General features: G+C 37.0%; 1 protein-coding gene across 1 annotated transcript; it reads right to left on the reverse strand.

Annotated features, from left to right (window-relative positions):
* Nucleotides 1-850: 850 nt before the first annotated feature.
* Nucleotides 851-17,236, reverse strand: LOC129268235 (synaptic vesicle glycoprotein 2B-like). Its single transcript, XM_064104764.1, has 11 exons — nt 16,881-17,236; nt 16,136-16,236; nt 15,111-15,155; nt 14,358-14,519; nt 13,177-13,339; nt 9,723-9,990; nt 9,132-9,215; nt 8,076-8,254; nt 6,693-6,907; nt 5,852-6,011; nt 851-4,967 (listed from the first exon to the last, which is right to left on the reverse strand). The coding sequence occupies exons 2-11, from the start codon at nt 16,218-16,220 to the stop codon at nt 4,784-4,786; spliced, it is 1,545 nt and encodes a 514-aa protein (XP_063960834.1). The 5' UTR covers nt 16,221-16,236; nt 16,881-17,236; the 3' UTR covers nt 851-4,783.
* Between the last annotated feature and the right edge of the window lie 8,238 nt (nt 17,237-25,474).

Consider the following 25,474-nt stretch of genomic DNA (forward strand, 5'->3'; position numbering starts at 1 on the left):
TCTCGAACACTTCCGAAACATCTTTCGGGATATCGAACGGGCGGGGAAAAGATTGGGAAAACCCGACCAAAGAATACTGAATTGCAGTATGATCCCGGGAGTATGATGTAAATTTCGTCACATAACAACAATTTGTAACCCTTATACTAGTATTTCGCAATACGACACTGGTTAAGGATGTCTAGGGGAAGTGCCAGGCACTTTTCCTATCCATCCAGGCTGGCTTTTACTTTTCTCTTATATGCACCTCATACTTTATTATATAAATATATGCATATATATATATTTTTTTTTTTTTATTATTATTTTTTTTTAATTTTGCATCATGAATTCATCTGTGTTGAGGGGGGGGGGCACATATCAATATTTATCGATTTGAAGGCCAAAATTCACCCCAACAATAAAGAAAATTAATGAAATAGGGCCTTGAAAGTAGGCCTTAGATGTAAAATAAGAAAATATAGTTTTATTACAAATCCTGGTAAGATTGGCCAGTGGTACATTACGTCACACACTCTCTTTTCCTTTCTTATACATGAAAGATAGGTCAAATAACATTTCAACTTAAATTAATTTGATTAAGAAAGGCTCTTTCTGCACGTACCTGCCTCTGCATTTATCCTGATAAACTGCCAAGTATGATTTAATCTATATGACAAACATATAGGCCTAGCATTAGAAAAAAAAGGCATATTATATTGGAACTAAAAATATTGATTGTTAATATACTGAATGTGCAGCACCCCTCCCCAAATTTTGCTCTCCCAACCGTTTTCTCTCTTCCTCTCTCTCTCTCTCTCTCTCTTTATCCCTCTCTCTCTTACATTATGAATACAATACACAAGCCTAAAAAATGACAGAATATAATCATTGTTTTAATGATAAATTGAGATTGTTACATTAACTCAATGCATGAATATAAATAATATAATACTGGCAGAAAATAGCAGTCTTTAGAATACATCCCCAAAATATTGAAAAAGAAAAGTTAAATAATGTACATATACAATAGAGTACAGACAGGAAAAAGTTGAACAGACATGAAACACAATCTTTTTTTAGATCTCTTTAGATCTCTTCTATAGTGACTGTTATTTTCCACTTAAAAAATAAAATACCAGTTGTGGTAACAATCTCAAAATGAGTTCAAACAGAATCCAATAAAATTACCACCCAAGTGTTTGTATGTGTAAATAAAAAAATATGTGCCAATTGACTCTGGGAAACATTGTGAAATTGCTGAGAAATGAGCAAAATAAACACAGAATTCATTAAAATGTCTGGTATTTTTCCAAGCACTGTCCAACATATGCCTTTCTTTGTTAGTTATCATCGGAATTATCGGTTTTCAGCTAATATTTCACAAAGATAAGTCCATTTCAATGTACCAGATCTAGATCTATGATAATATGGTGGTAATTAAATTTGGTTTTAAACGCTTTCTCATGAAATAATTGTTTTCTGCAATTACTTTCTTTTACCTGTATAATATTACACTACCTGTGCAGATAAACCAATATTGATAAAGATACACTGATGCCACTACAGGAAGATTGACCGCTATTACTTTGCCAAGCAAGACTGGTTCAATTTCATACTCACTTGGCCTAGTTCTCTGATAGTCTAATACCACAGGGAATAAACACATTGGCCCATATTCTGAACTCGGGTTTAAATTAAACCCTGGTTTAAAGTTGTGGTTTAACTATGGAGAGCCAATTGGGGCACAAATCCCAAACAGTACACATTCAATTTATTAACTCATATGACATCCAAATTGTTCATAATTGTCTGGGAAAGATAAATAAGTACTTTTCTTCATTATGAAAGCAAAATATTAAACATTAGAAATATACAATAGAAACAGAATTTTTGAATTTTTGGCTCCCCATATTCCTAGCACAGAGTTAGACCATTGCCTAATTTAAACCCGACTTTAGAATATGGGCCATTTGGTTTAAACTTAATTTGGTCTAATACCCACTCAGTCTAATTCTGTTTTAGTATAATGCGCAGATGGTCTAATTTCTATTTGGTCTATTTATCACTGACTTTTTTCACTTTGTCAAATGAAAACTTGGTTCATAAGAACTAAAACCAACTACGGTGACAGATCCTTCTCAGTTATTGCCCCGAAGCTCTGGAACAATCTCCCCATTAATTTACATGAGGCATCATCGTTAGAACTGTTTAAGTCCCTCCTTAAAACCCACCTCTTTTAATAAGTTTCACTTGCCTATTTTTCGCTTCTTTTGTGTTCTGTATGAAATTATCCCCCTTAGTTAATTTGCATTATCATATTGTGTTCAGATTTTTTAAGTCGGATTGTGAGCTTAGTTATTAGGATTATTTGAATTTACATACATGATTATCGACCCGTTATATTTAAGTTGTGTATTCACTGATTATCTCTTTATTTGTACGTATAATTAATTTTTCGTAATGGTGTTTTCACCTTCAGTTCCTTTGTTTTTCTTTTTCTGAGATATCTTGTATTTTCCCCACTTCTTTCTTAGCGCTTTGAAACTTTTGTATAAAGCGCTCAATAAATTTTGTATATTATTATTATTATAAACAGTTCATCTAGCTATACAGACTAAGAGGTGTTAGAACAAGTGGATATTGGATGAAATGGGTACAGTTTAACCGGTAATTAGACAAAATGGTGATTGCCAAAGGCAATTAGACCAAATGCTTAGTAGATGAATGAGTTGTAGACACACTAGGATTAGACCACGTTGGAGAAGTCCACATGGCCACTGGCGGATCCAGGGGGGGAACAAAGCCGGCCCATGCCCCCCTCCCCTTTTGAGAAGTAAAATTAAAATTTGTAATGTAAAAATGCTATTAAAACAGAAGTGTGCCCCCCCCCCCCCTTTTAAAAGTGAAGACTTTTTTTTTCCGGGACGCGATATCCTTAATTTTTTGGTTAAAACCCTTTTTTTTTTTTTACTTATCAAGTTTTTCCTCCGAAAAATGTGCCCCCCATTTTGGAAAATCCTGGATCCGCCCCTGCACATGGCAGAGTAGACCAGTTGACAGCAGTTGTAACTTATAACAGATGAGTGCAACATTTTTCACTTGAATAAGTTTGACTTTGGCAAGGTTTTAGAAATAAATTTGATAAAACAGTTTAAAAAAATATTTCAACCCATCATTGTTTTAACATACTGTACAAATCAGTTTGTTATTCATTTTTGATCAGACATGATTTATACACAAAGACAAATATCAGTTGGTCTTTGCACCATTTATCTGTTTCTTTATGATTTTCAATTCATTAAATTACACATTTATAATATCAATCAAGAGTAAGTAACACAAAATACCTCTTTAAAATAATTAAATCAATGAACAAGACATATAAAATCAACCACAAATTACCAATCCAATCACATTTTCAGAGCTACGCGAGTACTCTTTCAAATCAATTAAAAATATGACAATGACACAAAAAGTACTTGAAATGTTAACAGTTGTTCTTGATTAATATACAAATAACAAGAGTATAATTGCACTTGGAATAGAGTACAATATAAAAATATGAATAATCGGGGGCAGTGAGGGAGGGGGGGGGGGTGTTGGGGGACAATTTCTCATCACATGATTAAAATAATACCCATTGATGGATATGATGTCAAGTGGCACTTCATAGAAGTGAGGTCTGAGTTGACATAGGGTTGATTTTCCAAGGTTATGAGAATATAAGTCATTTTTTTTCCAAATTTATTTACCAAGTTAGCAATCTAACCAGGACCCCGTTGCATAAAGGTTACCATTATGGTAACTTTACCATGCAATGGTATCTTTCATGGTATCCTTAATTTTAATTTGCTGTTGATCAGCGTTACCACTGGATGGCAAAGTTACCGTAATATTAACTCTTATACAACAGGGCCCAGGGCATCTTTCATTCAGCTGTTTGTATGGCAAGCCAAGTGTAGTAATAATTATATTTATTAATAATAATAATAATAAACAGTTCTTGTATAGCACATATCACATTATAATTATAACGTCTCTATGCGCTCCAAAGCTTATCGACATGAGCTAGGTTAATTAATAAGTCTACACTGATGTCTTTTTGTTTCATTCAAAAAAGAAGGGGGAAAATCGTACAGAAAATCCATCTATCCACGAAATATAAATTCCATGAAAAGTAATTTTCTAACAATATTCATCATTGTTTGGCCTGTACATTTGCCAAGCAATCTAAGGCCCACGAAACACATGTGTCGGGTTTGAGGCAGCCTTGGACGCCAGCTTTGGAGGCGCCTTGAAGCCTGCAATTTTGTGGTGATACATATACACTAGAAGTAGACTGAAACCACTCTGAGATTCTTTATCCTTATCGCCTGTCTTTTCATGTCAACAGATTGTTCGTTAGCAATAACTATTGTTCGCTATTTCTAGTTTAGTGGTTAAGCCTCCTAGGGGGTAATTGCGGGACTCACATTGCCTTATTCCAGTCCAGCAATAAAAAATAGTGAGCTTATATATATATGCTGTGGCGTGTCAGGGGCCGGCCTCAGTCCACTTTCAACGTATGTGTATCTCAGGCCATAGACATTATTTTAAAATATATGCCAATTTTCAACTGCTTGGGTATCAATAGTGCTGTTAAATTGAATATCAACTCAAATGATCTGCCTCATACCTGGCTTTCCATAAAAAAGCTACATATTTCATTAGACTACGATTAAGTTACACCAGATTCACAAATGGGCCTAAGAGACCACTTTAAAGCTTATGTTAGCTTAATTCAAACATGTTACAGGAAAGCTTATTTGAGCTCAATCTTTGTCGTATTTGGCAAGGTGAAGGCAGTGAAACCCCCCAGGGCGAGCATGAATGCGATGAGGATCATCGGAACAGCGCAGTGAAGGTCTATCAGGATTCCAAACATTAGACTGCCCAAGATGGCCCCCGTCCGGTTGAGGATACCCTGCACTCCTAATGCTGTACTCCTGTAAAGGCAAGAGATGAAATTAAAATCAATCTCAAATAACATCAATCCAATCATAAGTCTTGTATTTTGTAACTAGACACCTTGTACAGTACTCTTGTAAAGGCAGAGAGATGAAAGTGACTTCTAAAATCAATCTTAGTTCAATCAATGATAAGTCTTGCAATTAACTGTAATTTTGTGAATAGACACCGTGCACTCATAATGTTTCTCTCCTGTAAAGGCAAAGAGATGAAAGTGACTTTTAAAATCTTAGCGAAAATGAATCATATGTCTTGCAATTAATTGGAACATTGTGATTGAACACCCTACACTCCTAATGTTATACTCCTATAAGGGAAAAAAAATCAACCTCGATGCTTGTGATCTATCGCAAGCAAATTTTGAGTATTAAAATCAATCATAATTCTTGCTATCAATTGGAACTTTGTAATCAAAACTTGCAATCAATTGTTAGTCAACCTAAGTTTTAAAATCAATCATAAGACTTGTAATTGGTTCGAACATTGTGACTGATTGATAGTCTCTTTCATGCAAAAGAAAATAATAAAAACTGATTTATTCATTGCAAATTTGCAACTGAAATTTTCAAACTACATTGATCTCCTAACTTCTTGTCCGACTTTTTTCAAGCCTTCATCATTACATTTTCCTTATTTTTCTGCTTTCACATTACTAATTCTACTAACCACAGGGGTATTTCATGAAAGTTGTCAGCGCTGATTACATCGACAGCTCTGACAGATTCCATGTGGGACCAGTGCTTCTAAGCCAATCAAAACCAGGGTTTTCACAGACATTGTCAGAGCCGACATCTGAGTCGAAGCCATCTACTTTCATGAACCCCCCCATCCGGTTGAATTTCCCTTTAAATGACTTCCTTACCTGTAAACAGTAGGGTACAGTTCTACGCTAAGCACACTGAGACTGTTCCATGATATAACGGAGATGGCGCCAAATATAATAGACATGGCAAGGACCTGCGCCCTTGTCTCCAGGAACCATATGAAGAATACACAGAGACCGGAAACCAAGAGACTAGAGGCTGCAAAAAAAAAAAACAGAAAAATTAATTAAACTTAGGCAGTCAGATTATAATGTTTAGTGGGTATGTGCTATGATGATGACCTCATCTTTTTGTATACATATATATTTTATATGGAAGACTTTTGTAATACATGTACAAGAATATGGTTCACATTTGCTCAATTATGTGTTTTCATGAATTTTCATATTGTGATTTTTAATTGGAAATAAATAAATTGAACTTGAACTTTTTACACTCACATTTTCATTCAAAGCACAGCATTTTGCTCTTCTTGAGCACAATAAGAAAGAACCTGATTCTTTTTTTTTCATCACGCTATGGTCGCTTTGATCCGTTCCAAGGACCATACTCAGAATCATAATTATTTTATGAGGGAATGTGACAATATGCGTTAGGAGAAATAACAAAATTCCAATTAGGGTTGTCCTTTACATTGGTCATAATCTACTCGTGAAGTTTCCAGCTTGAAGTGCACATAGTTATTTATCTTATTTTTAAAACATTCTTAAACTATCTTTTCCCTTTTACAATTTCTTTCAAATCTTCTCCAATCTGTTTCTCTTATTTTCATCTTGACACACTTTCATTTCATTAGTTATGTTGGATCCCCCTTTAAGCGAGAGAAGATTCTATGTCACGAGCTGGGTTATGAAATCAAAACCTCGCTATTATACTTACTTAGGAGGAACTTCCTTCCTAGCCGATCCATGAGAAAGATGGATACCAGATTCCCAGGAAGGTTGGAGAGTGCTGTATAAAAACCATCCTTGTAGATATTATCTTCTGCATTTATAGAGGGCGCTGTAACTAATTTCTTAAGATCACTGCAAGCCGAGCCACCCATCTCTACTCTCTTGAATAACTCTGGTAACCACATCCATAGACCATAATACCTTAAGAGAAAAATAACAATATACAGCAATTCATATAATGTTGATGTTTCATAGCACATGCACACGATTTACACATGTTTTGTGACATCGCTCCTTCATGACAATCCCGAGAGATTTGTCGATACATGTAACAGTATATTCACCGCTATTCTTTAATCAACATGTTTATCTCTCAAAGTGATTACAAACCTCATTTAAACACTTCCCTGGGATCTTACTTACTGTTCGATTGATTAAGCATCATTCTTCCCTGCAGTCATTCATTGAACTATTCCTTTCATTTTTTTATTGCTCACTCGCGGTGTGTGCTATCTAAGCAAAAGTTGTTGACCAACAACACAAAGTAGCTAAAGCCACTCATGGTAATTAAAGTCTAATTGTCATTTAGACTAATGCCCAGATGGTCTGAATTCTGCTTCATCCACCAATCACTTTTTTGCTTTGTCAAATGACATTGTGTTTCATAAACAGCTCATCTTACCAAATAGACTATGTGGTGTTAGACCAGGGGAGCGTTTCATCAATATTTTCATCCGACAAGTTGTCAGATCTGACATCTTTCCATGATTTTGATTGGCAGAGAGGCACTGTCCCTATGGTAACTGTCGGATAAAATGGGACTTGTCGGATAAAGCGTCCGACAAGTCCTTTCATGAAACGGCCCCCAGGGGAGCGTTTCATGAAAGGACTTGTCGGACATTTTATCTGACAAGTCCCATTTGATCCGACAGTTACTATAGTAACAGTGCCTCTCAGCCAATCAGAATCAAGGAAAGATGTCAGATCTGACTACTTGTCAGACAAAAATGTTCATGAAACGGTCCCCAGGGGAGCGTTTCATCAACATTTCTATCCGACAAGTTGTCAGATCTGACATCTTTCCTTGATTCTGATTGGCTGAGAAGCATTGTTACTATGGTAACTGTCGGATAAAACAGGACTTGTCGGATAAAACGTCTGACAAGTCCTTTCATGAAACGCTCACCAGGTGGATATTAGACAAATTGAGCATAGCCTAACTGGCAATAAGAGACAGGTTAGTAGATAATTTGGTTGCAGATGATCTAAGATTAGACCATGTGGGATGAGACGAAATGTAAAGTTGTCAAGTCAGGTATAGACCAAGCAGCAAATAACCTATTATTTGTATATTAATAAGGATCCTTACCCAAAAGAGAGACTAAATATAATGACGAGCATAGAGATGAGAGGTCTTGCCAGCGGACCCTGGAACAGATCGCAGGTGGCTCGGAAGAGGGACGACGTCTGATCGCAATAGCCCCCTCGCTTGACATCATTCCTCAACATCTGTTTCTCTTCCTTGCTCGATGCTATTAAATAACGAATCTGAAAATACAACGGTTGAAGACATAATACATTCTTTAGACTAGTCTTTTTATTCATATTCATTAATCGAGTTTCATTCAGATCACAATACCTCCAGTATGCAAACATAAACCAGGTTTGAGATTGATCACTTACACTGTTATGCAGTCATTGCGAGAACCAGATATTTCAATGTATAAAATGACCTTAATGACCTCTGCGACTTTTTACCTTTGACATCATGACTCCCAAAAACGACTCAATTCATCATCACTCATCAATCGCAGATGCTGTCCATTCTTCAATATAGAAATGACCCCCCCCTGGGTCATTATTGTCACGACTCACATATATGCAGGGGCCGCGGAACCGGGGGGGGCACCTTGGGGGGCTTCAACCACTTTTTACCAAAATCATGTACAAAAACGTAAAAATTGTCATCTGATTGTGGATTTTTGCATGGTCAGTCCCCTCACTTTCAAAACCATTCCGGAGCCCCTGATAAGTACATGAGCCAAGTTTGAAGTTGAACCCTCAAAAGGTTCTTTAATTTTCATGAGAACAATACAGTCTGGGGTAAATATTGCTCTTTGTGACCTTCGGCCTCATGATCCCAGATTTTCCCTCTTATATCCATACTTGGACTAAGCTTGAAGTTGATCAATCAAACGACTGTAGATGGTGCGAGAATGACAACGGGACGGGGTGATGACTCAAAAACACTGGCGACCACATATCGTGGGCAGATACATGTACTATGGTGTAGTGATTAGATGTAGAAGTAGGCATAAACACCATTTGATATTTCATAAATAAATGTCTGATATGTTATCTAAGGCTTCAACTAACTCTAGATTATCAAGAAAATTGTAACAGTTACTGTCAATAGGATACTCACTGGATAACTATCTGCATTCGATACTCCTTTGTTCTGCATATACATATCTTTTATTACATTCAAAGCTTTTGATTCCTCTCCTCTCTGTAATAAAAATAGATTCATAAAATATCATCAGTAAATAAACATTGTCAATCATTCATTTCTTTTTCTAATTCCACTAGAGGCTGCACAAGGGTGTCTGAGTGAAAACAGGTGTTCACATTTTCATTCAATATATACTCAAAACATTAATATACTTTATCATACTGCTACTATATCACATATTCTGCACTTACATATTCATAGAATCTCATCAAAATGGGCTTCATCCAATTAATTCAGAATAAGAGTCATTGTGTATTACAAAGACATCTACATGTATGAACTCTAACACTATTTTACTGTCTTTTTATAATAACATTTGCTTATAGGGTTATTTGCTAAATTGATGGGATACTAACATTTATATTGCATATTTTTATTTTGTTTATTCAAAATTGCAATGCACATTGAAAACTACATCAGTTATTATGTGCTTATGTTAGAGGTGACTGCTAAATACACAATTATAAATATTCCATGAACATATGAAGGAAAAGAAATCTCTACCTCTAGCAAATATTTAGGACTTTCAGGCATGAGCAAGAAAGCTAGGACCGAGGATGCAGCTGGGATGCAACAAAGGGCCACAAAGACTCTCCAGCTCTCCAAACTGGCCAGCAGGGAATCCCTGGGTATGACAGCCCAAGCGAGGGCAGCAGTCACAATGTTACCAGCCATCCAGAACGTAGCGAGGCAACTGACCATGGCTCCGCGGTGCCGTGACGGCTGGAACTCACTGAAGTAACAGAATATGACTGGAATGGAGCCACCAACACTGCATAGAGAGATAGGAAAAATCAGAGTCAATATGAAAACAAGTGGAACGCCTCTGGCAGTCTCGCCTGCATTACGCGATTTTAATATCGCAGCAGTGCTAACTTTGAAAACTACTATAAAATAATCATTCACAAAAACACCATTCATATAATGACATAATACCACGTTCATTGACCATAAATGACATTTGAACGGTGACTTAAGACTTGTCAACTACACCCATGTCCACATTTCATTAACTCTATCCATAAACTTTCAAAGTTATGATGGCAATTCAACAATTACCCCAACATGGCCTAAGTTTATTGACCTTGACTGACCTTTGACCTTGGTTTTGTGACCTGAAACTCACAGGAGATGTTCAGTGATACTTGATTACTCTTATATCCCAAGTTTTTTATGAACTAGATCCATAAACTTTCAGAGTTACGATGGTAATTCAACAAATACCCCCAACACGGCCAAAGTTCATTGACCTTTAATGACCTTTGACCATGGTCATGTGACCTGAAACTCGTACAGGATGTTCAGTGATACTTGATTACTCTTATGTCCAAGTTTTATGAACTAGATCCGTAAACTCTCAGAGTTAGCATGGTAATTTAACAAATACCCCCAACACGGCCAAAGTTCATTGACCTTAAATGACCATTGACCATGGTCATGTGACCTGAAACTCGCACAGGATATTCAGTGGGACTTAATTAACCTAATGTCCAAGTTTCATGAACTAGATCTATACATTTTCAAAGTTATGATGGTAATTCAACAAATAACCCCAACTTGGCCAAAGTTCATTGACCCTAAATGACCTTTGACCTTGGTCATGTGACCTGAACCTCAGGCAGGATGTTCACTAATACTTGATTAACCTTATGTCCAAGTTTCATGAACTAGGTCCATAGACTTTCTAAGTTATGATGTCATTTCAAAAACTTAACCTTAGGTTAAGATTTGATGTTGACGCCGCCGCCGCCGTCGGAAAAGCGGCGCCTATAGTCTCGCTCTGCTATGCAGGCAAGACAATGACCACGATGTTCACTCCTCATTCAAACAGCACAGAATTCACTTCTGGGCCCCGTCTTACAAAGAGTTACGATTGATCCGATCAATCTCAAGTACTGTATATGGAAATCCATTAATGTCATAATTTTTTCTTTTGGATATTTGCTATTTTGTCCTTTGAAAACAAAGAGAAGCCTCGTGAATTGTTCAGAAAACAGTAATAGTACAATCAATGATGTTAATCTTTCCATGGAGTCTCCTTACCTTGGGTTTACCATCAAAATCACTGTTACCATCATTATCATCATTTTTTATATCCTTATCATTACCAATATCATATCAGCTACAATTTTCACCATATCACTAGTGTCCCCATCGAAGTTGTACAATTACTACTAAAAAACTTACAATAATAAAAGCAATAAAAATAATAATTAGAAAAAAACTGTGTTAGTGACCACCTCTGCCTTGCTATTGACCACTCAACTGATTCCAATAAATGGAGATTACAGTATGTGCCAAAGAATCTGTCTATGGAAGTCACTGATCTATTTCTTTATCAAGTATACTGATCTTATTATTCTATACTGCTTTTCTTTAATATGTCAATCCGTTAATTTGTTTGTAATAATAACAATAATAGGCATTTATATAGCACCATCTATATAGAAATAATCTATTCCAAGGTGCGATGTTTATTATTATCATTATTATTACACTGGTTTTAGCTCGAGCTGCCTTTCAGCACTCAGTGCATTCAAGGAATTGATCCTGCCGGGTACCCATTCACCTCACCTGGGTTGAGTGCAGCACAATGTGGATAAATTTCTTGCTGAAGGAAATTACACCACGGCTGAGATTCGAACCCACGACCCTCAGAAGTCAGAAGACTAATCCACTGGGGCGGTATTCTGAAAATCGTGTTAACTTTCGTGCTAAATATCGTGTTATCTCTCTGATTTAACACGCCCCTAACATATCCCCAAATCGGTATTCTGAAAACCGTGTTATCTCATTTCGTGTTATCTTCAGCTCCTCCCACTCTGCATCTATTTAATCCAATCAAATGCGCTGTTAAAGAAAAGATCGCGCACAATTTTTAGGGGAAAAATCATTGTACGGGCGGTGACACGAAGCAAGCTGCATTGTGACATCATTTTGTAAGCGCATAACAGCTAAATAAAAGTTAGAGCTCGTAGGGGACGGGTGATTGTGGCAATTAAGAATGGAATATTTCAGATAGTACGAAATTATAACAGAATAAAGAGACCTCGATCGATGGTGGCAGGGGGAGATTATACCCTATGAAAATATGGGAGAAAACATATCCATTTGCCCCCAAATATTTTTGAAAACTTGAAAAATAGATGTGCAATGCAAAATTAAAAAAGCATGCACTTTAAGAAACATTTATCTAGACATAGAGATATTATCAAATTGGTGGGAGAGATTTTGAATTGCTGTACTGCTTTTTTTTAGACGTTTTCAATTTTATTTCCCTCCTTTTTGTCTTTAATTTTAACGATATGGCAAAAAGTAAACATATGAGCATATATGATAATGATTTTTTGTAATAATCCAAATTAAAGATGCATTTAAAGGGTACTCTCACAGTTAGTTCCAGACAAAGAAATTGATGTTAAATCATTGTTAGTGGACAGAAAGGTAGTTCTGCCAGCTATATGCCGGTCTATGTTGTTATCGACATTTCCGTCTGCTAGTAAAAGTGCAGCCGTCGTCTTCCCCAACTTAACCTCTCCTTAGGGCAGTGTTAAATGTTCGTGTTATCTTTGAACAAAATTTTTGCTAACACCATTTTCAGAATACCAAATTTCGTGTTATCTTCCTCCCTAACACAGCGTATGGGGGTTGCACGTTGCGCACTGCGTATTTCATGACCTGCGCGGTGTTACCACTTGGTCCACGTGTTTTTCAGAATACCGCCCCTGGGCTGCAACGCTCCACATGATATTATGATATTACTTCATAGTACAGATGAATGAAAATAAATAAAGAATTGAATTGAAGTGAAGTGAATACATGTTAGTTTTTATACATGCAAGTGACCTTGAGGCACTCTTTTACAGGAAGGCACCTGTTTATAAAGGTCATGCTTTGTGTTTCCCTTCGGTGGTCACTATAGACAGGTCTCAAGATAACAATGATGACAAAAACTTACCCAACTCCACTGAGGAATCGCATGGTGAGAAATAGCCAGAAGTTGTATGATATACTTGACAAGAGCCCAAAGGTCGCATTACAAGCCAGGGAATAGATGAGTATCTGACGCCTCCCCTGGATATCGGCTAATGACCCCCAGAAATATCCTCCAACAAGCATACCTGAAACGTAAAAGAGAAGACAAATGCCGCTTTTATCCTTCCTTTCAATAATAATATTCCACTTTTATAGAATGCTTAATGCACGTGACATCATAATCTCATAGTGCCTTTCCTCAGAGGATATAGAAATAAAAAAGGAGTCGTCAGAGATGCGCCAGCTACAGATCACCAATTCATGAAAGGCAATGGCTCCAGCCTCTAAAGATGGCGTCGCAATGATATCATTGCATAAGGTTCATACAGGATGGCATGGCATCTTGCCTATACATTCAAACAATGAAGGCACTACCTCCACTCCCTGGGGAGCATTCCCAGTTCCCAAGACTAAGTTTTCAAATTCAATTAAACAGGCATACCACATATACCTAGCGTCCTTTGGCAAGGCATCAATCCACAATTTGCCACTCTCCACCCAGGTGTTAAATGGGTACCCGGTAGGATGCGAAAGCCTATGTAGTATGCCTAGCAATTGAGTCTTAGAACTCTTGTTGGAATGCTCCCCAGGGAGTGGAGAAGGTGCATACATTGTATGCGGGCATGCAAGAATCCGATGACCGGGGTAATAATATATCTGTAAAGCGCTTAGAGACGTCGTTCCGATGTGTTAAGCGCTATATAAATGCGGAATATTATTATTATTATATACTTTTCTCATTCTCTTCAGGCTTACAATGCCTATTCCAATGGTTGCAATCAAGAGAACATTTCTTCACCCTATAATTTGATCTTTTTAATTTTTATTTTTGAAGATCCATCTAAGGGGTTTTGTCAATCGATGAAATAACTTTTGGGTAAATGGGAAATTCTTTAAAAAAAGTATGTTTCAGAAAATAGTTCTGCAGATCTATGGTTGCTAAAAAACCACTTACATGTACATGTAAATGTGACAAAACAGATTTTGCTCAAGAATACAATTGGAAAGGAATAAAAATTTTCCACTGATATGTGTGATAAAAATTAGGTCACAACGAACTCAGAATGGTTTTGGACCAGCACCTCTTCTGTCTACTGAACTAACCAATGAAGATGATTGATGTAAGAAGTCCTTTCTGGGGGCTACTGATCTCCATGTCCCTCGAGGCATTCGGGAGAAGATAGGAGACGCTGAGGATCTCAACAGCATCGCTCATGTTTGCCCAACCACAAACCAGAAGCAAGATGACATGGAACTTCCCAAATCCTGAGGAAGAAAGAAAGAAAAAAACTCAATGGCATCATCAAGATTATTTGTAAATTGAAAACCGTGAATGTTATCAAGCAAGTAAAAGAAAGAATGGACTTGTTTAGATTCAAATCTTAGGGAACGTGTCATATCAGCAAGATTATTTGTAAACTATGAATGTACATGTATTACAAGTATATGAAAGAATAGAGTTGTTTTGATTATAAATTGAAGGAATCTTTAAGGCAGCGATGAGCCTCACATTTGCAAATCCACAAACTGGAAGCTGACATGAAATTTCCTGAGAGCTATTTCTGAATGGCGTTGAGCTGTTCATATAATCCAAATATTCATGTAGTATTTCCAGGTCTAACTAACATCAAAAATGAAATTGAAATGGGGGGAGGGCAAGGGGATCCCTTATTCATGACCTTTTTTTTACTTGTGATTTTTGTTGAACTGGAAATGTTCCGTTTGATTTGTGATTAACATGTTTTAAAATTAATTTTTGTTTTGCTTGTCATTTCTTTTTTTGGGGGACCCCCCCCCCCAAACACACACACACCCACTTAATCTTGGATCCACCCCTGGGAAGGAATTATGTCTTACCTGCTGCTTCTATTGCACTGCTAAAGTTCCCTCTGTTTGGATTTCCTGAAGGAATATAAACCAAGAAAGAAATTGAACTACACATTACTCATGAACCCTTTTACAATCAGCCTCAAACCAGCTGTGTCTGGTACATATAATACTTATCATTTCACTCAATCAAATCAAATGAAGGTTTGTTAGGAATTCATATAAATAATTTATGAATTTATACAAAATTAATAATTTTTTTTTTTTTCATTCACAAATTTTAGAGTGACTTGTTCCAGGCACAAATACCCCCCCCCCCCATGCCCGTGTGATTGACTGTGTGGTGTGGATGTGTTTGTTTTTGCTTTGTTACTCTGTTTAAACACTTTTTTATCATCTTCTTTGTGTACACAATCTACTAAATTGTTGTTCCTGGGGGGAACATTTAACCCACAAGCTTCGCTTTTTAGTTCCCCCCTTTTTCCTCATCTACTATATTATTGTACATGAATTATGAAATGCATTTTTTTTCCTGCTCTCTTTATGTATGTAAATATTTAATGACTAGAAATGCATTTATAATGTTATGTGTTGTAAATATGAATTTGATTTTTTACTGATATGGAAATAAAGACATTGAACTTGAACTTGAAATATTTTAAAAATATAATACTTGTTTAAAAAGAAAATTACACATTGCAAAGGAACAAATCAGAGAATTAAATCATACCTCCATCTTTGCCTAAATTTAATCTCTTTTCCTGTATTTGATCCATTCAGATGAATTTCCTACTCTTTTTCTTCCTCCTCCACTTTCTAATTCTTTTCCCTCTTCCTCTTCATCTCCCTTTTTACTTTCCTCATTCTATTTCTCATTCTCCTCCCTCGACTCAATTGTCCCTTCTCCTTCTTTCTCTTTATTCTTTTTCATCTCCCTCCTCCTCTCCTTTCCACCTATTTTTCCCCCAAGTTACTTCTTTTGCACATTAAGTCCCTACCCCACTGTACAGTCCAATCATTTTTCATGATTTCCAATGACTTTCTTCATTACATACCATTGTCTTTGATCTGCACAGTTGCTAGATCCTTATCTTCCTTTAGTCTTGTATAGTTAACATGTTGATGATTGGCAGAAGGCATTGCATCTCACGAGGGCCTGCAAAAATTCAAGAGAGTATGAAAATACAAAAAGTTATTTGAGGTACTATTTTGCGGAACACCCCGTATTTTACCCTTGTGGTCCTTCGACCCTAATTTCAGGGTTTCGTGAGGCACACCCCCATCAAAATATAATTTTCTAGCTAGAGCCTTTTTGCTTTAGACCTAGATCTATTGACAAGTTGCACTATCAGGACTATTGCGCTTTAAATTATTCTGTCTGAAGTCTGATTCTTGTTTAGATCTGGGACTAGCTAGGGTAAATTCTAACCGGGTTACCCTTTTTTAGGTTGTTCCTAAAATTGAAGACTAAGACGTAGGAGGAGAAACAAAAAAAAAGAAGTTTTTAAAAAGTAAAATAAAATAAAAGGTAGAAAGTCCTCATTCCTCAAAAAAGGTTGAGGGCCTATTTAATTTTATTTTTAATTTAACTTGTTTTTTTTTATCATGTTAGAAAAAAAATAACAGACGAGACAGAGTGCCGGAGCCATGGGAGCTGAGAGTAACCAATGATGTCTCATTTCATTTACACTAGAATATCTGGACAAAATTCCTTTTTATGTTGTTTTTTATTTCTTATTTATTATTGCTTAAACAAGGCCATCTGTCTGTGCCGTCTGATTTAATATATTATTAACTCACGTCAACGTCACGGCAAGGCTGAGCAACAGCAACGGAGCTCGGCTCTGGTCGGTACGGCCACGGCCCGGGGGTGGAGAGGGAGCAGAGGCCAGCGGCTGTCGTGAAGAGACGAAGATTGGGGATTCAGCAGAAACCAACAACACTCAGAGTCAAAGAAAACTAAGCTATGGCCACCTTAATCTGGTAATCCAACGTTAACGACAAAAGTACTTGAACTTCTGTCAATAAACTTATTAAATATTGTCTCACACCTTTCCAATAAGACCTAATTTGTTTGAAAACAAAAAGTATCGTACTCTAGTCTTGTAGTTTCTTCAATCACGCAAGTCGCTTCGCGATGCTAATATTTCGACAACAAAAATAACACGAACCCGGAAGTGCACACGTGTACGTCAATCTGCCCCCTCCCCCGTAGGTGATCTGAGGGAGGGGTGTGAGGGAGGGATAGGATTGTGGAGTTGGGAATAGACTATATATCTCTATGGAATCATGGACCTATTACGTAATAGGTCCATGATGGAATAGACCTATTAAAATAGGCCTCGGGGGGCATGTCATGAAACAAATAATCCGAGATTTTCACCGACTGTTATAAGAGCTACTGACCTCCTTGCACCTGACTGGCTCAGAGAGAAGGTCAATGACAAAAGATGATGAAAATTGAAACTTGCAGAGCTACCACCAAAAAAAGTGATAACCCAGTAATCTCTGGACTTTTTTGTCATGCACGCCATAATAATTGTGTAGAGCACCTCAATTTATTTATATGTTTTGCTAATCACGGCTGCTGTCCCATGGTCATGCATGCAGACCGGAAGATTTATAGCACCAAAGCCAAATTTAGAAAGCTAGAACGTGGACTATTTTGGGTACAATATTGGGGTAATACGATTAGAGTTAACCCACATTGCTCCACAAAGAGTTTGCATCCAAATCCAATATCAGGGGCCGCGGAAGCGGGGGGAGGGCTTGGGGCCTTCAGCCTCCTCCCCACTTTTTTCCAAAACCGTGTGCAAAAACGTAAAAATGACCATAGGATTGTGATTTTTTTCATGGTCAGCCCCCCCCCCCCCCACTTTGAAAACCGTTCCGCGGCCCCTGAATATGGGCCATATCACACATGGCACACATAATAGGCCCCTATAGGGCCCCACATTGGGAGTACACTGGGCAATATAATGGGTTATCTGCATGGGCACCGTCTGGCAAAGGTTACGATTGATCCGATCAAATATGGAAATCCATCAATGTCATTTTTTTTCTTCAGGAAATGCCCACAGAGTCCTTTGAAAACAAAAAGAAGCATACTGAATTGTCAAGAAAACATCGAATATAAGTGCACTAACTAGAAAATATTTTGAACAAACATGGAGTTTAGATGTTGACGTTGCTGCATGGCTTTCCATATAGTTGTGATTGATTGGATCAATCGTAACTCTTTGTAAGACCAGGGGACCGTTTCATCAACATTTTTGTCTGACAAGTTGTCAGATCTGACATCTTTCCTTGATTCTGATTGGCTGAGAGGCACTGTTACTATAGTAACTGTCGGATCAAATGGGACTTGTCAGATAAAACGTCCGACAAGTCCTTTCATGAAACGCTCCCCGGGTCATCATGCATATCAACCCATAAGGCCTGTATGGGGGCTATGTGCATGCTTGTATTGTGCATTACCTGTGATCCATGCAGTGGGTTGTTTTTGTTTGTTATTGTTTTTGTGGAGCGACACAACAAAGGGGGAACAAGAGGGGAAAGGGAAAGGAGAGAAGAAAAGATAAGAGAAGGGAGGGACAAAAGTGAATGAAAAACAAAGGAAGGGATCATTGAAAAAAATAGGGATATATCAGTTACTTTCAGCGCTTTGCATTCGCATTATTGTCAAATACCCATCCTGTTAAAGATGAAAAAAAAAACGCCAAAAATGTCCCGTTTTTAGGTTCAAATCGCCAAAAATTTCAGCTCACTCTTTAATTGAGCTCGTATCTTTTATCAAAAACGTAATCATGTAAACTGTTCAGTAAGTGTTTTAAGGTCGGAATGTCAACAATTTTCTGCTCGCGCTTCGCGCACGCATCAATTATTGTTTAGTAAGATCTATAATGGTTACAAAAAGTGCTTATAATATAGAATGCCGGAATTAAAAAAAGAATTCTGCTCGAGCTTCGCACCCGCATTCTGGTTGGTGAGATTTTATTAAAAGGACAATAATACAGGACCACCGAACCGGGGGGGGGGGCTAGGGGAACTCGTATTAACATAAAATTACTGTCTCATTGTAATTTTTTGAATGGGCATGCAGTCCCTTTAAATCGTTCCATTAATTACCCATACAAGCCCGAGACATGAGCTGATATTTCTTTTAGATGTAGATCTTATAGACGGGACATTCTAATCACTTTCGGTAATTATGAAGAGCATGGGTATATATAAATAAATATAATTGATGCGAGCACGAAGCGCGAGTTCAAAAGTTTTGATATTAACATGGAAAACAGGACAGCTTAAGTATTCTTTCATAAAGAACAAAGTATACGAACGCAAAGCACGAGCTGATATATTTTTAAAGATTTAATTAAACTTTAAAACGGGACATTCTAATCACTTTTTATAATCATAAACATGTTTATAGCGAGCTTGAAGCTCGAGCTGATTATTATAAAAGTAAATTATATACGCTGTTTGTTATCACGAAAATTATGGGTATATCTTCCCAAATGATGAGAGCGCAAAGGGCGATATGATCGGCCTATATCCAAATCTGAAACACGTTTTTTTTTGGCAAGAGCCAAAAAATTCCCGGTCATATCATGATAATGTAATGATATATATGGTAATGGCGTAATGAGGCAAAAATCTTGAGGGAGCCAGATTTGGCGTATCGGGCAGAATCTATTTTGAAATTAAAAAAAAGTTGCAAGCAGGCAAAAAAAATTACATTTTTATTGCAAAAATCAAATTTTGTGAAAGATTTTGAAATGATATCCTGCACGCCACTGTGAACAGAATTATTTTTTTATGATTGTGGGCGAAGCTCTATGAGGCATGTAGCGTGAAGAGTAAAAAAAAGGGGGGGCACAGATGGCGCATGTGCCAAAAAGCTGCTATTATGTCCCAAGCGAGCGAAGCGAGCCAGAAAAAAATTACCATTTCATGAGAGATATTTTTGACAGATAATATTCAGCAAATAACACATCTTACATTTTCTTTCCTCCATTTCTTTTTTGTTTTTGGTTGTAATTTAAGTTAGAACTTTTGGGGGAGTGGCCCAACCCTTCCATCTTTACGCCAGTGCTATGCGGTGCGGATCTGGATCTGGGGCGGAGCCCCCGGAACCTCTTGATATCAAAGCCATTACCTTAACCATAAACCCTATAGATTGCCGCTATTTTTAATCAAATCGCGGGTATATAGTTTTATACAAAATTCAACGCAGTTGCGTAAATGAACCAAATATTTTTTGAGGGGGCACAACATATAGCTGTGGGAAAATTTGTAAAAAGTTGCCAGCGAGGGAAGCGAGCCCAAAAAAATTCCTTTTGAAATCAAATTCTAATTCCATAGATTTTTCTGTTATATTCAACAATAATTGTTTTACATTCATTTCATTATACGTTGTCTCCTATATTTTCTTTCATTTCCCCTTGGGTGTTGAACCAAGACCTCTCCCGGCCACCCCCGGCCTGTATATACGCCTGTTATTGAACGTAAAGCTTGATCTAATAGGAAGGGTCCATACGAAGGGGTGGGGGGCTTATAGAGCCCTTTGAATGTTATCTGAAGAGCCCCTATGGGGTCTGGGGCAGAGCCCAAGGTATAGCCTTTGGAGACTTAGCCAAAGTAAACATTAAGAGACTTTTTACTAGTAACTCTTGCAAGCATAAAGCTTTACCTATATAGGTACTATAGTATATAGGGACAATACCGCATAACGATTAAGACTTTAAGAGGATGTTTCAAGCCTTAATTTGCTAATTATAAGGAATTATAAGAATTTCTGTCCTGATTGCGACCGTTATTGCATAAAATTTTGCAAGCTTATATATAACACAATGTTGTATAGGCAGTCCGTCTTTCTTCAATCCTCGGCATGCAGCTAGTCTGCTGTGCAGACTCTGAATGGCTCGTGAAGTGGGATCTGCAGCTGGTTTGCGAAGCAAACCAGCCTGAAAGGGCGAGCGAAGCGAGCCATTTAGTAGACCTAGTCTGCTATGCAGACTCCTTGAATCAGCTGTGATACACACACTGCAGATGTGGGTCTACAGTTGTAGACTAGCATGCAGCCCGGTCGTGTTAAGTTTAAGTTCTTTTTTTTTTCTTGTCCCTTTTCTTCGTTTTCAAATTTAGCATTTGGCTAATTCCAATCTACCTTCATTTCCCGCTTTTGTTTGCCATTTTGTCATCTCTTAATTCATTATTATTATTTTTTTACTAATCATGCTAAGGCCGGCCTAGCTATTGCGCAATGATTTATGTTCTTTTTTCGTTCCCTTTCCCACTTTCCTTCCGTTTTCAATTTAGTTTTCTTATCAATTTTTCCCTTTTCCTTTCCTTTTTCCTCCTTTCCCTTTTCCCTTTCCTCCCCGGCCCTTTCCCTAATTCTTTCTCCCTCCCTTTCCTTTTCCCGTTTTTTTTAATTGTTTTCCCCAGTGAAATCCGCCAGGGGGGCATGCAGCCTTCCCCCCTGACCCCCCCCCCCCTCCCCGCCTGTTGCGCCACTGCAAGTGTGTTTCGCCTCCTTAAATCAATGAGTTACACTCTGCCCCCCCCCCAAAAAAAAAAGATTCTTAATTTTACCTTTTTTCTCTTGTCGTGTTGGGATCGGTTCGGTGATTATTGATGGGAAGCGTAATGAGGAAACTTGAAGAAACTTAAGCAGTTCAATATCACAAAGTATTTATTCATCAATATTCAGCTACAGTTCGGAGTACATGAAGATCCAGAGTATATCAGGTGATGAATATAAAATAATTTAGAAGTATCAGGTTGAGATTCGAAGTGTAGTTGAATTAATACTGGATATACGTCTAAGTCTTGAAGTCAGTCAGTCAGGATCAGTGTGTGTCTAGTATTCTATCGTTGGTCTTCTCTCTTCTAATAATCAAGAAGTCTTATTTATATCATTAGTTTAGGGGGTGTAACAATTTAAGGTGGGAGTGATCTCTAAACTCGATCTGATTGGTCTACAGGTAACTGTCTATCAAACTTTCTCTGGTATAAGGGGTGTGGTGATTCTCTGTGCGAGTGACTGGGGCTGGAAGTGTGAGTCATACTTCTTCCATGAAGTAACCTGACGTCACTGAGGGTTGGTCATTTTATGGTCAAGGTTAAGGAGTTTAATGGTCTTGGGGGGTATGGGGATTCTTAGATGACATTGGGGGAGTTTGTAAACAAGTGAAGGTGAATGACTGAAAGGATAACAGGAAGTTAAATACATACTACATAACATCCCCTTTCTTTGGAAAATGAGGCTCCTCTCCTCATTTGGGAAAAAAAATTGTATACAAATAGATTACAAAAGTTCATTTTGAAAATTGAGTGAAACCAGAATAGTGTATCTCGATTGTCCACTGTACTTTCACTCTCTCTCTCACACTTACTATTTATACTAAGAGGATTAAACTTATTCTACATCTTAACTAATTTCAACTTAAACTAAAGATATAACTAACACATCGAATACTGGTACATTCACACAACTAAAAAAAAACAAAATATATTGAAATAAAGTAACACACAAGTAAATTAATCAACTGATCAACCAATAATGATACTATATACAATAACTCGTGCAGACTTATGCACCTTGAAGCAAATATTATTAAATCAATGTTCATTAATTACATAGTACAAATTCCTTCAAATTAAACGAAGAATACGGATTAATTTCACTCTAACTATAGCACTAAATTAGTTCAAGCAATAACAGTAATAACAAGAAAAAATATGTATGCTATATAAATCTTAGCATCTGATCAACATGATAATTAGCGGAAAGTTAACAGGTGCGCTCTAGAAATGACAGTTTCTCTAGGAAGGCCTAATATGTACTTCAAATGAAGCAATCAACATAGAACTCAATTATTACTATCACTCCTATCCTGTTGGAGAATATCTTTCCATATTCATGTTGTAAAAGAACAATAATAAACAAGTACTTTCGAACTTGATAGATATCATCATATGACAAGTATAAATTCAAACTTATCTTGGTAATCAACCTTGCGATGACAAATATTTGTTCAATAAAATGTATATTATCCTAAACTTTAATAATTAAACACATTGTCGACAATTACTACTAAGTTCTAATTCAATCACATACATATCACACATTTAGCAAAACATTAATCAATCACTTTTTTTACATCAAATACAATCGTCTGAAAAATCTCTGTCTGATAAGTTGGTCAGTATGTCACAGTAAATTTTAGTGGTCTCCATGGGATTTAGAGGTCACAGGGCAATTCTCAGTAATGGTCATTTATGTCATTAATGTCATTGTACTTGTCAAATAGTCTGGATATTGTAATAAAACAGGTGGATTGGGGCACAACTTGCCTCGTGTTGAGGATTGGTTTTTCTAAGGGTCTGTTCACACTTGTAAGATTTCAGACAATAGTGATGTTACCAAAGTAGTTTCTATACATTCCACAACAATATTATATAAATCAATCAATTTGTGAGCGGTGGGCGTCCTCATCATAGGGAAATGTGCTTCTATTTTCACTTCTATTTCCGAAGTATATTTATGTCATAGGATTACGCACCAAATCTTCTATATGAGTTTCACTCCTAATTTGCTCCGATAATATTTTAATGGTTATTTTCAAGTACATTCTAACTTGATTTGAACTCATGCTATATACACAAAGCGGCGAAATACTAAAAGAAAATAATAAAAACCAAAATAAAATCGTATTTCTTGACACATCTGGCCTATGTGTAGTCCAGTATTATTCATCACTGGAAAATTCTTTGCTTTACATGTTAAAGTTAACCAAATACAACATCATCATGATTTTGACTGAACTATAAAACTTTCTTGCTTCATAATATCATCTACTTTGATTACATCACAACCAAATATTGTTTGAGAAATAATGAAATATCACATGTTACATTAACTAGGTTAATCCTTATATAGCTCGGTATTCTTTGGAATTGTCAATGTCAATGACTTCGTCTTAAGTCAAAAAGGTGATTTAATTTTCATCATGGTCAATTTTAATAATCTCGTTAGAGTCAGTGTTTGTCAAATATTTTGAAATGCTGTTATTCCTAATTTCAAATCAAAAGGATAAAGATAATGTCATTATAACAAATTTATGAAACTGTGTACACTGGAAATACAATACACATTGTAACGGAAACTAAATTAAATATAGCCTCTTGCACTCTCTCATTTGCCAGTGGAACAATAAAGAAAATGGTTTCACTTACTGATCAGAGATGAAGAAGATGTCTTCAAAGAATGATTAAGATTGAGTATAATGAATAGCACGATTAAAGTAATGTCCAGTGTTATATTATATTCAGGGAAAGAGTCAAAGTCATTCATTCTATAGTTCAGGATTTATGTTGTAGCTGTGGTGGTCGGTGCAGGACTGGGTCGATGTCGTTAATGATGATGCCTTGTCATGCTTCCAGTTAATGTCAAGTTCATCAATGTCCTTGTCCCATTGTCCATCCATCTGTATCGTCCGTCTGCTCTTCCGTCTGTATCTTCCGTCTGTATCTTCTGTCTGTTCATCCGTCTTTGTCTTCCGTCTGTGTGTTTCTGTAGTGCGGTAATTGTAGTCGTTGATTTTTGTCATCCAATGTAGCTCAGGTTCTAACAGGGCCAGTGCTGACACTCGTAGGATAGATAATATCTTAACTTAACTTTCTTTTCATGAGAGCAATTCTCAGTCTTTTCTCGAAGCACATATCCATGATAAAAATTAAGTGTTTCTCAATTAGAGACCCGGGTTCTCCGCCATGTCGTGTTGGGATCGGTTCGGTGATTATTGATGGGAAGCGTAATGAGGAAACTTGAAGAAACTTAAGCAGTTCAATATCACAAAGTATTTATTCATCAATATTCAGCTACAGTTCGGAGTACATGAAGATCCAGAGTATATCAGGTGATGAATATAAAATAATTTAGAAGTATCAGGTTGAGATTCGAAGTGTAGTTGAATTAATACTGGATATACGTCTAAGTCTTGAAGTCAGTCAGTCAGGATCAGTGTGTGTCTAGTATTCTATCGTTGGTCTTCTCTCTTCTAATAATCAAGAAGTCTTATTTATATCATTAGTTTAGGGGGTGTAACAATTTAAGGTGGGAGTGATCTCTAAACTCGATCTGATTGGTCTACAGGTAACTGTCTATCAAACTTTCTCTGGTATAAGGGGTGTGGTGATTCTCTGTGCGAGTGACTGGGGCTGGAAGTGTGAGTCATACTTCTTCCATGAAGTAACCTGACGTCACTGAGGGTTGGTCATTTTATGGTCAAGGTTAAGGAGTTTAATGGTCTTGGGGGGTATGGGGATTCTTAGATGACATTGGGGGAGTTTGTAAACAAGTGAAGGTGAATGACTGAAAGGATAAC

Source organism: Lytechinus pictus, chromosome 9, assembly GCF_037042905.1.
Source record: "Lytechinus pictus isolate F3 Inbred chromosome 9, Lp3.0, whole genome shotgun sequence".
NCBI classification, from domain to species: Eukaryota; Metazoa; Echinodermata; class Echinoidea; order Temnopleuroida; family Toxopneustidae; genus Lytechinus; species Lytechinus pictus.